This window comes from Stegostoma tigrinum, chromosome 40, assembly GCF_030684315.1.
Source record: "Stegostoma tigrinum isolate sSteTig4 chromosome 40, sSteTig4.hap1, whole genome shotgun sequence".
In the NCBI taxonomy this organism is placed as follows: domain Eukaryota; kingdom Metazoa; phylum Chordata; class Chondrichthyes; order Orectolobiformes; family Stegostomatidae; genus Stegostoma; species Stegostoma tigrinum.
This window is the reverse complement of record NC_081393.1, coordinates 11,415,866-11,428,496: the sequence shown is the minus strand read 5'-3', so window position 1 is coordinate 11,428,496 and position 12,631 is coordinate 11,415,866. Positions and strand designations below refer to the sequence as shown.

The 12,631-nt window shown below is 42.6% G+C and overlaps 1 protein-coding gene across 40 annotated transcripts in view; it reads right to left on the bottom strand.

Annotated features, from left to right (window-relative positions):
* The window catches only part of LOC125448018 (calcium/calmodulin-dependent protein kinase type II subunit beta), a 246,823-nt gene that overhangs the window by 100,031 nt on the left and 134,161 nt on the right, over window positions 1-12,631 (bottom strand). For all 40 annotated transcript variants that reach the window (XM_048522902.2, XM_048522904.2, XM_048522905.2 and 37 more), the window contains 3 exons: window positions 9,828-9,930; window positions 3,927-4,010; window positions 1,076-1,170 (listed from right to left, as the gene is read on the bottom strand). In XM_048522902.2, the coding sequence (XP_048378859.2) occupies window positions 1,076-1,170; window positions 3,927-4,010; window positions 9,828-9,930 (282 nt within the window). The remainder of the gene's footprint in view (window positions 1-1,075; window positions 1,171-3,926; window positions 4,011-9,827; window positions 9,931-12,631) is intronic.

The window sequence follows — 12,631 nt, the reverse complement described above, 5'->3', positions numbered from 1 at the left end:
GAAGAATAAAAAAAACCAAAGCCAATGGCTTCAGAATATAGTGATTTACACATTGAATTACTCTTCAAGCAGGAATCCCAGCAGGAAATACAAAAAATACAAGTGCTTTAGTTTAATCATCGCTTCGTGACATTTTAACAGGCTTTAGTTTATTTCTCTGCACGACGTTGCGAAAACTCTGAATGCAGACTTAGAGACTTTTGCAACACCAGATCAAATGGAACCAAAACTGTGGCTGCCAGTAACAAAAAGTGAAGAGATCTTTCTGGTCACTCGTTATCTTCCTTGTGGCAAATATTAAGTTTCTACTGAATTTCTGCATTTCCATACTTGGTCATTTAACCATGCAGAGGACAGAGATCATCTTTGCCTCCTTTTGTGCTGACTGTCCATTAACAGTCCGCATGGGAGTGGGGAGAAAACTGGTCCTCTTGTGGCAGGCTTAAATTAGGCCAGGATTACTGCGCACATTGAAAACTTGAGGAGTCAACACAGCACATAGATTGGAGCTGTAAGTTTATAGGCACCAGTTGGGGCAAGCATTCTTTGTCAATTCACTTCCATGCAATGTTGAATCCTATATCTTGGCAGAAGCTGACAGGTAAAACAGCTCCAAGAAATTGATCAGATCCTAGTACTGCAAGACATGCAAGCAGGGGACAACAGGTCCCTTTCAGCATGCCCAGATAAAAATCAAACTCAAGTCTATCTGAAACTGGATGACCTCTGGGCTGATGTGAGTAAGAAACATGAACTCTTATTTTTGGCACAGCAGCATGTGTTGTCCCTTGTGTCAGGCTGGAGGCACACAAAGGCCATTTGGGTCTTTGCAGCACAAATAGCCAGTCCAAATTATGCAGTAGTTATTTGGGTCCATGTCTGTGGCAGGGGGTTAACACTGTCATTTTCAATTCTGGCAAGTGATAGTCTTTTGCTTTTGGAGGGAATGGCCAGGGTCAGGGACCGCGTCATAAAAGTAGGCTGCAGTGCAATGTGACGAGAAATGAGTGATTGAAGTAAGTGCCTAAGATTTTGGTCTCAGATTAGTCAAAGCCAGTTTCTTTCATGTACATACATCATAAGCACCAGCCTTGATCTGTTGATAGAGCTTGTGCTGGTCTTCATCCCAGAAAGGTGGGTAGCCAACAAGCAAGATGTAGAGAATAACTCCTATAACAAAAGGCAAAGAAGAGAAAAAACAAGCACAAACAGGCAAATGATTTCAATCCATCAGCACATTTGATAAATTTTTCAAACCAAAGGTGAACACTCAGACAGTATCAGAGATAATGGGAACTGCAGATGCTGGAGAATCCAAGATAACAAAGTGTGGAGCTGGATGAACACAGCAGGCCAAGCAGCATCTCAAGAGCACAAAAGCTGACGTTTCGGGCCTAGGCCCGAAATGTCAGCTTTTGTGCTCCTGAGATGCTGCTTGGCCTGCTGTGTTCATCCAGCTCCACACTTTGTTATCATGAACACTAAGACTATGGCTTTAACAGATATATTTAATCACTTTTTCTTAAAAATGAAGAGCTTGAGACAGAGGTACAAAGCCAATAAAATAAACTGTTTGAGAGGCCTTGGGGATTTTGTTTTTAAAAAGTGCAAACAATAAAAGCAGCCTGAAGTCAAGCTCCCACAGAGCCAGGGTTTTTGTTTGGCTTTCAGTTGTGGCTGGAGTTTTCAAAGTTGATTGTGGAAGCTGTTTTTTTTTGTACAGAATCCATACAGGGTAGAAACAGGCCCTTTGGCCCAACAAGTCCACACTGACCCTCAGAGCATCCCACCCAGATCCATTCCTCATAACCCACTTAATCTGCACATCCCTGAATACAATGGGCAATTTAGTATGGCCAATCCACCTATCACATCTTTGGACTATGGGAGGAAACCGGAGCACCCAGAGGAAACCCACGCAGACACGCAGGGAATGTGCAAACTCCATACAGTCGCCCAATGGTGGAGCTGAACCTAGGTCCCTCGTGCTGAGGCAACAGTGCTAACCACTGAGCCACCACACCACCCTGAGAGAATGTGCAAACTCCACACAGCCAGTAACCTGAGGCTGGAATTGAACCCAGGGCCAAGGTACTAGGAGGCAGCAATCCTAACCACTGAGCCACTGTGCTGCTCCTCTCTCTGTTAACAGCTAAAAGCTGGATCTTGTCTTTCTGCTGCCAGAACTGCATGAGAGAGTTAAAAGACAAAAGAACTGCGGATACTGTAAATCAGGAATAAAAGCAGAAGTTACTGGAAAAGCTCAGCAGATGTGAAGAAAAAAATCAGAATTAATGTTTTGGGTCCAGTGACCCTTCCTCATCAGACCCAAAACGTTAACTCAGTTTTTACGTTCACAGATGCTGCCCGACCGACTGAGATTTTCCAGAAACTTCTGTTTTTGTGCATGCGAGACAATCTGTTTTACTGATTTTGTCTTTGTCAAGGGCGTGTCGATAAATAACCTATTACTTTAAGTTTTTCAATAGAGTTAACTTATTCCAATTCTTCTTTCTTTTGCTTGTATTTTAACTATACGGTAACAATAAAATGTGTTTTGCTTAAAAACGAGTGGTGTAACCAATGGAATTATATGTAGAACACAGCACCTTACATTTGTCTTTATATAAACAAGTTAGAGTCAAGACCACCTCCTTGATACATTTGTACGGGGTTCAGTCTGGTCCATAAGAACACTTAACCCAAGTGTGGGAGTGTGTGGTCCAACATTTGCAGCAGATGTACGATTCTAAAGCCTATTAGGATGCAACTCATGCTGACCTCACCTTCCATCAAAATGAAATACTGCATCTCACAGCGAATTTAATAACCTTGGGATCCAAGGCACATTTTGGGTAGTAATGAGCTCAAGTGTGCCATACAAACACAATTGCCTGTGGTCTGGACTCTCCAAACATGTGTAAAGACTGCCATCCCCTTCTGGATTGGGAGGAGTTTTACTGGATTCCACTGCTTAAAAGAAATCATTTGTGGAGAGATAATTGGAAAGAGCTGTGTCTCACGAAGTACTTCCCACAGATAAAGCTCTGATGGAGGGATGACAGAAGGGTCAAGCTTTCGTTGTTAAGGCCTGAAGTATGTTGACTGCTCCTGTGACGTCAAGACAGAACTGGTCACTGAAGAGGTAAGATTGCTCGATATGGGCAAAACCATACTTTCTCCCTCCCAATGTTCCTCATGGTCCCTGAAATGCCCATGGCTATTTTACATTTCTTGTCAAAAATAGAGACTGGCTCAGTTCAAGGTGGGGTGGGGCGGGGGGGGGGGGGGGGAAGTCATGGCAAAAACATGAACATCAATGGAGCAGTTTTCATGAAAAATTAATGGTCACAGGGCACCCCCATCCATGGAGATGGCAGACTTTGATTTGTAAATGGGAACCTAACTCTGCTCATAATATGAGGAGGATCACACCTATGGTGGCAATTCTCATATATCCGTTGTGTTTCTCACATGCTAGAAACAGTACCACGAGATCAGCTTCAAAAAAAGTGCCCTGCTCATCTATGGGGAACAATCTCTGAGCTGGTCCTACTGCCCCTTGCACAACTAGCTGGCTGAGATCAGTCTTCTCTTCTTCTGAGCAGATGTCAAGGTCAGTCATTTTGCTCACTCTGTAAGGACCATAATGCACCATTTGGGATGTATCCCACTAATTACGTGGGAATGACTTCCAGGCATGGGAAACATCACGGTTTCTACACTTGCAATATCATGCCTGGACTTGGCTTATGACTTTTCACTTCCTCACCAGCCCAACTCCTATGATTCCAGAGATAATCCAAACCATCAGATCACGGGTGAAAAGCTTCCAAAGACATTTCAATCTGAACCATGTGGCTGACCTCAAATGCTAATCAGCGAGGGACGGCCAATTTTAGACATTAGTCAAGATTTGTACTCACCACATGCCCAGATATCTACTGGCTTTCCGTAGGCTTCTTTTCGAAGGACTTCGGGAGACAAGTAGCCAGGTGTGCCTGCAAAACCTGCAGATGATTAAAAAAATCATACAGTCAGATGTTTTCTTTTAGGTGTCTCGAGTGCAGAAGAACAGCAGAAACTCCATAAACATTAGTGTACAAATGACTGCATGGGATTGTGGTTCAGCACAGCATATCACATGAGACCCCCAGGGATTCAGTCTATTCTTTTTCCCTGTACACCTCTCTCCAAAATGTCACACCAACGATGGTTTGACCCAGCTCCTCTTGCTCATTGGACCTGGACATTAATAGTTCAAATTAGTTTACGGTTTGCAAAAAAAAAACAAAATCCATAATCAATGAAGTGATCCAATTCCAAAATAGACACAAAGGCAGGTTTGATCAAGAATAACAAACAAAACCTCTTCCCTTCTGTTCCCAGTACTATGGTAAGCTGTGGTTTAGCAGACACGAAGTCGGGGTACATCACACCAGGACTGATGCCAGCAAGATTCTAGTTCACAGAGCTCATGCACTATTAGATTCCTCATGGTTACATATGTGAGTGATGCCAGTGCTTGCACATTTGTTTTTGCATTAACTGTGAAGGTGCCTGGTCTTAGGGAGAATATGCTTGTAGTTGAGCAACTATTTTGGCTGTGTGCCTTTCAGTTCAGGTTTGCTTGTGCAGACTCTTATGAGTTTAGGCTGTTGAACTCTTCAAAGTCAACAAAATCATTTGCACATGAACCTTCTGCCTCCTCCAACTGAAAACAGCCAACATCCATCATGACCAAACACAGTGACACAATGAACAATGGCAGAAAGACCAGTTAAGAAAACCAAATAAATTATTTGAAAAGTTATTTGCTAAGGTATCGCTCATTAGACTATTTAGAAAGTATTGAGGGGAGGAAATTAGCATGGACAAAGCATTCCCTGACTTGAGAGAATTGGGATAAGGGGGGGGGGACATATTCAGATAGCAATGTGTCAAGAGTGAACTGCACTGGGATCAGTGCAATATATATTTGCAGCACAAACTGATGATTTGGATGAGGAACAGAAATGCCACTGTCACCAAGTTTGTGAAAGACACAAAATTAGGTGGGGAGATCAGCGATGACAACAACAAAAGGATTGTGCAGAGGGATAGAGAAAAGTAATGTGAGTGGGCGAAACTGAGCAGATGGAATAAAATGTGGGAAAATGTGAAGTTATGCACTGGGTACAAAGGTTAGAACTGAATTTTGTTTAAATGGGGCAGGAATGCACAAAGCTGCAGCACAAATAGATTTGAGGTCCTTCTGAATGAATCATGAAATGGTGGCAGAGAAGGTTCAGCAGCTAAGAGGAAAGGCATTTTCTCAAAGGGGACAGAGTCTAAAAATTGTGAGGTCTTGCTAAAACTACTTAAGGCATTAATCAGGCTAATGTTTGAAATACTGCGGACAGTTTTGGACCCTTTGTCTTAACAAAATATGGCAGTGGAAACAGGTTGACAAGTTTGGACCTGTGCTCATTGGAGTTTAAAAGAATCAGAGGAGCACTGATCGAAACATGTAAGGTTTTTAGGGAATGTTTGATGCAGAGAGATTGTTTCCTCTTGTGGAAGAATATAGGATTAGAAGACATCATCTCACAATAAGGGGGTGCCCATGTAAGAAACACTAGAGGGTCTTCTCTCAAAGAGTACTTAATCTGTGAAATTTTTGACTGTAGAGGGTTGTTGAAGCCGTAAAGTTAAGTAATTTAAGGCTGAGGACAAACCTTTAATCAGTAAGGGGGCAAAAGGTTATGAGGATAAGGCAAGGAAATTAGCTCGAGGATGATCAGATAAACCATGATCTCACTGAATGATGAAGCAGACTCACTGGGCTGAGCGGCCTACATTTGCTCCTACTTCTCACAGATTTCTAAAGTGGTGCCAGGTTTGGGTTTTTAAAAACCTTGATCTTCTATGGAATGGGAAGGCTTTAAGAGGGGAAGAGTGTTTTGAGATGTTGAAAAGGAGCTTGTCTCATTTTTATATCATTAGAAAGAGAAAAAAATATTTAAATTGATTCACTGATGCATTATGTGCTATTTTAACCGAGTTCACCTCGCGACACAATCAGCTCCTGGTGTTCAAGTGTCACTTAAGGTTCAACAAGAGTACTTTGCATCTTGAAAATTGTTGTTCAATTGAGCCCTACCTCATGGAATGGAACCCAAACTCAAGAGAGACATCCCAGTGCAGCAATATTAAGGGTAACATCCTTTAGATGGGGCTTTGGGATGATTAAACTCGTGCTACGGTTTCCTGAAGCAGTTCACAGAAGTGAAAATTAGTGATCGTGATTAGTGCATTGGGTGCAGTGAACCAAGGCTACATCTGTTAGTCTTTTAAGTAAACAGAGCTATTGATGCTTATAGAGTGTTCCAGAAATTGAGAATGATGGCTCTTCTACTGAAGCTAGCTGAGTTTTGAGTTGAGTGGAAAACACAACTAGGAAGAGGGGTTGAAGGAGGTGGAACTAAAAGGCAGGAATAAGGCTATGCAGCAATAACAGGACTAAGCTTTTTGAGGTTAGATGTGGGAGCATTGTGTTTGAAGCTGAAAGGCTGTTGGGAGAACACAAGACCTGGGTACATGCTGCTGTTAGCCCTCCTTGCTTTCCTATTTCACAAGCACCTCGCTCCAGGCCCCATGGTATTAGGGCAAGTGCAGGAACAGTATGAACTGTTCATTCACTTCTGTTCTCAAGGAGAAAATTTAACATCACATTAGTCTATTGCCCGCACAACTTTGAAAGGACAAACTAGAGAGGGAGTTGGCAAGTGCCCACTTGGACCTGCACCAAACCTGTGCACAGAGAAACCCAGCAAAATAAATGAAACACGAGCATCGAGAAATCTTGTCAAGAGGCTGCTATGTTGAATTCAATTGAATTTTTGCAGATCTCAGGTCATACAACTGTCAAACTATCTTTTGCATTTATCACACAGGTCTCTGTTAACTAATACAGTAAAGCTTGACATGAGTGCACCATGAACCAAGGGTTAAGTAGTGTGATTGGCTTGGCACAACTGAAAACTATACTCCATTGTTAGCATCCTCATGGAATTCTGAAAATGAACACATGAACACAGAAAGTAACTGCTTCTTTTTTTTAAACAGACAACTAAAAACCTTTTGGGCAGCCTGCCCAAATGATATGCATCTGAGGATTCTTGGAGAGGAAAGATGTTATTAGCCCCTTGCCCAAACAATGAATGGCTGGCTTGAGTCTAGAATTGTTCCTGGAAGGAAGCTAATGTAGATCAGTTACAGGCTAAGACAAATCCAGCTAACTCCAAGTCCATTGGTTTGATGTCAATAAAAGGCAAGAGGCTAAGTGAAACCTTTGGACTTCCAGTACTACTTACACCACAGAATGACATGTTAGGGACACCAAACATAGCTTCAAAAGGAGCTTCTTGTCTTGTTAATTTCACTGTTCTTTTTTCAAAATAATTCAGCAAGGCAATAAGTGAGAGAAATATGGTAGATGTTTACCTTTTTATATGGCCTAAAAAGTGTTTGTCTACAAGATTAAAGCCTTGGGTTTTATGACAGTTCACTCACCAGATTAAATACTGGCTAGAAATTATGATGGGAAACCTGTGGTTTTGGATCTTCAATCCAATTTCTGCTCTTGACCCAGAGGAACTGTATTAGGGCTGCTGCAGCTTATTCATAATCCAGATGGATGCGATGAGATATTGTGATGCACAGATGGTGTTCTGAAGGTAAAGGGTGACTTGGGTAGTCCAACCGCTATTAGCTTACCCAACTCAACTACCAGTAAAAAGTCCAAGGGTTTATCACGCACCTTGCACATCCTCAGGATGTCTCAAAACTTTTTGGGTCAATAAATACTTGTGACTTGTAAGTTGGATCTGGAATAGGATTTGGATCCATGATTTTTGACACAAGATTAAACACTATGTTATTACAGAGGCCAAGGCTGATCTATCACCCAAGAGAGCTGCCAAGCATGAGATAGAACACAGAACATAGAACACAGAACACAGAACATTACAGCAAAGTACAGACCCTTCAGCCCTCAATATTGTGCCGACCTGTCGTACCGATCTGAAGCCCATCTAACCTACACTATTCAATGTACGTCCATATGCTTGTCCAATGAAGACTTAAGTGTACCTAAAGTTGGCGAATCTACTACTGTTACAGGCAAAGCGTTCCATTCCCTTACTACTCTGAGTAAAGAAACTACCTCTGACATCTGTCCTATATCTTTCCCCCGTCAATTTAAAGCTATGCCCCCTCGTGCACGCCGTCACCATCCTAGGAAAAAGGCTCTCCCTATCCACCCTATCAAACCCTCTGATTATCTTATATGTCTCAATTAAGTCACCTCTCGACCTTCTTCTCTCTAACAAAAACAGCCTCAAGTCCCTCAGCCTTTCCTCGTAAGACCTTCCCTCCATACCAGGCTATATCCTAGTAAATCTCCTCTGCACCCTTTCCAAAGCTTCCACATCCTTCTTATAATGCGGTGACCAGAACTGTACTCAATACTCCAAGTGCAGCCGCACCAGAGTTTTGTACAGCTGCAGCAAAACCTCATGATTCCAGAAGTCAATCCCTCTATTAATAAAAGCTAAAACACTGTATGCCTTCTTAACAACCCTGTCAACCTGGGTGGCAACTTTCAAGGATCTGTGTACATGAACACCGAGATCTCTCTGCTCATCTACACTACCAAGAATCTTACCATTAGCCCAGTACTTTGCCTTCCGGTTACTCCTACCAAAGTGCATCACCTCACACTTATCTGCATTAAACTCCATTTGCCACCTCATCATAGGATGATAACAAGACTGGGCGAATTCATGAAACATCATTAGACAGCAGTTTTCAAACCCACAAACACATCCAGCTAGAAGGACAAGGACTGGAAATACATGGGAACATCACCACTTGCAAGCTACTCGCTATCCTGAATTGGAAATATATCGTCATTTCTTCATCGCCGCTGGGTCAAAATCCTGGATTCTCTCCCTGAGGGAGACTATAGGTCAACCTGCATCATGTGGACTGCAGTAACTCGAGGGGCAGCTCACTACCACCTTCTCAAGGGCAACGCAAGATGGGCAATAAAATGCTGGCCAGTCTGCAAAACACATGTCCCATGAGTGAAGAACTAAAAAGTTGAAATAAAAAGAGATGTGCCAGCAACACAAAAAGCCAAGAGTCAAGTTGGGACTTGGCTGGAGTTGTGGAGTTCTCAGAACCACTGAGTGAGCATCCAGCAGGTTACACAACTAGGTAGTACAAGGCAGGGAGATTTGAAATTTACAAGGATTATCAACAGGCATTTTGGCAAAGTGAGCAAGAGACCAGGAAGCTCTCTTTCTGTAGATGGGCAAGAAAAGTTGAAAGTGACAAGTGACACATGATATGGATGGAATGAGAACTGACATCACAGCAGAGGACAGAGAGTGAAGACACATGGTGCACATTTGGCAGCAAGAAGAGAAGTTACACTGGGATCTATTGATATATCAAATGTTTCCTTTGGACTCGTTAACACTTGGACAAGATACCTTTGGAATAGGCCCACGGAAATAAAGGCATTTTTGGCCTCTTTTCCTATGCATAACCTAGCATTTTCAAACTTTGAACAGGCAGGTTCCATTTTAACCGTCGCCATAACACAAGCTCACTACTCAGAACATGGGATTGGATGAGTATGAGAATCCCATTTCAACATCAAGTTTGCTTGACATCTGGTAATTGATGAAAGCAAGCTTAAGCAAGACCGTAGCAAAACAGGGTCAAGTACACCAAATACCTGGAAAAAAAGCTGTAGTAAACGGAGCAGCATCACTCACCAAACCATGCTTGTTGCTCCCCTTGAACTTCGATGGCCAAACCGAAGTCAGCGAGCTTCACTGCAGCTCCTTTGCATTTACTGGCTAGGAGTAAATTTTCAGGCTTCGGGTGTGGTATTTGGTGAAAAGAAAATTGTCATTGTTATGCAACAGAATTCTTAGAACAAAAGCAATTGCTTGATCAAAAAGTCAATCTGTGCTTAAAAAGCCTTATTTCGGTTGATGCCAACAGCTCAGAGAATCAGAGCATTGATATGAGGTTGTACTGCATGAAAGGATTTCTCCACCCTCCAAGGTCGTCTTCATCTTATTGTGGAATAGGCTGTGAACAGGGTGTAGACATTTCCTCCTCCCTTACAATTTAAAGGGTATGTGGGCTGCACCATGCAATCTCAAACTGTCAGTGCTAACTATTTCTACTGAATGGGGCATTCCAAATGTCACAGTTTGAGCACCAGCCAACACTTGGACCAAAACACAAAAGTTGGCATAAGTTGGAACTCTCTTCTGCACATGACAATGGGTTAATTTGTAATTTCAGATGTGAGACTGATCGAGCTTTGTTAACCCAAGTTATTATGGGGTATGTAGCAAAAGCAGGCCAATGGAGTTTGATCACTCCTTAGCATTAATCTTCCTGAATGGCCAAACATGCCTGGATGGTCCCTTCTTCCTGTATTCAATGTTGGGAAACTTATTAGGCAAAGAGTTAGCCAGTGTTGGGCGCTAGCTCAGGGGTGGGCAGTTGGTGAATGATTAATCGGGGAGCAGTATCCTGAAAGTTCAGATAAACACATTTCCAAAGTGCAAGAATATTCATGCTGATCTCAACTGGCATGGAATGAAACACACTGTGAGCAGCCTCAGAGTTCTGGACTCTGGAGAGGTATAAAGCATTGAGGGGCGGTCAATCCTCACCATTTGGCTCTGTGAATAGTTAGGGAGGATGCGGTGCCAGGGCTGACTCTGGCACCCCCAGTACTCAGAGGTCTTGCTTTTTGCTGCCACTCGGAGAGAGAAAGGAATGTGATCAGTGTTTGGAGAGCTCGATGCCAGTGAAGCACCAGCTGCATTAAGACATATGGGATGCATATATATGTTCAAAAATAAATTTTCAAGTTGGTTTTGTTGGTTAATGGAGTAATCTGATTAAATACTGTGAAACAAATGATGGCAGATAACTACTTCAGCTCACAAACAGTGGGCCAGGTCGTGAGCTGTTTAAACAACTTGGAACTTGGGTTTGCCCTCAGGCCTACAGAGTTGCTCAGTGAAAGCTCAACACTGACTTGCAGGACCAGCAGAATGTGGTGCACAGATCCTTTTCTCTACGTGCGTTTGCATCAGGGTGGTCGGCCAATCTGAGTATTCTAAGTGGGCGTTCGGGCTGTACAATGTGGAGTGGAGTGGGGTGTGACAGATCATGGAAGGAAAGGCTTACTAAGTTAGGTGTACTTCAAACATAAGGGAGCTTGGACAGGGGAAGTGATGGAGAGGAACACAAACTGTCATGTTGTCAGCAGGTCTTTAGACAAAGCTGCCTCCTATGCTGCTTGACTAGCCTCAGAAAAAGCAGGATGAAATTAAATCGGTTGACAAAGTTATGAGATCTTCCGGTACCACCACCTTTCGCTGATAAAAATCCAAGACAGTTCACAGGAGATATTAAAAGAACTCTTTGGGACTGTATGAAATGACACCATACCCTGGGCCGAAATTCTTCAGTTTTTTGGACAAGTGCAGCTTGCAGAGCTGTCTCTATTTTTTTTTTTCGGCGGGGAGGGGGTCGCTGCTGGGGGCCATTAATTAATCATCAAATGTATTACTTCATGCATCACGGTGAATTCATAGAGCATTGACATAGTCCCAATATTTATACATAACACCAGACCATCAGAGTCTTTTATACACTCAAATACCACTCTTCCTTGATTTACTTTTAAAAATAAATTTTTGACTGTACTTTAAGATGTAAAATATACAGACATAGAAATATTGTACTTGAGAGAAATATGCAAACCCCAGCAACTAAATGAGAAAAAAACACTACATTAGAAGCACATATTCTGATCTAAAGCAGCCATGCCATTTTCAGCGCATCCCACTGGTAGAGCTTTCCAGCCGAAAGACACATGCAAGTAGGAGTAGGCCCACCAAAAGCCACAAGCCTTGTTAGAGAGAGCTGGTAATTTTAACACGGGCTTTCCAACATAGCCCTTGTAAGTCTCCTTTCCAAACCACCACCTGAAAACTTAGGTGATGTTGGACCACAAGGGGAAGCATCGTGCTGTGGGAGTTGACAGAATCAATATTCAACACACACAGTGCCCCAAACCCATTTCTTCTGGCAGGTGACCATGCAGTGGTATGGATGCCTGATCGAGAGCATTTCTCAACCACATTTACATGGTCCACCTGCAATCGGCCGTAAGGCCAACATGATACCCTGCTCCTGTCAGTCCCTGAAAAATTAGCAGATTAAACCTTACATCAGTTACAAGAGCTCAAGTTTAATGGCAATATCAAAACCCAACAAAAAAAATTTCAAATTTTGATCACTGAACAGAGTTGATGGTGTACCAAATTATCAGACTGCCCGGGTTCATCTCAACTTATTATCTAATTTCTCAACAAGTAGTTTAGAACAAGATTTATTTCAAAGCATTTTCTCACATCTCAGAGGCTCACAAACAGAGGGAAGCACAACACTCTTGCCACTTGCTTTGAAGAATCCACTCAGCTCTCCTCCAAAATCACCATCTTGTCCCTTAGCTTGTCCTGGTTCAGTTCCAGAACTCTTCAAT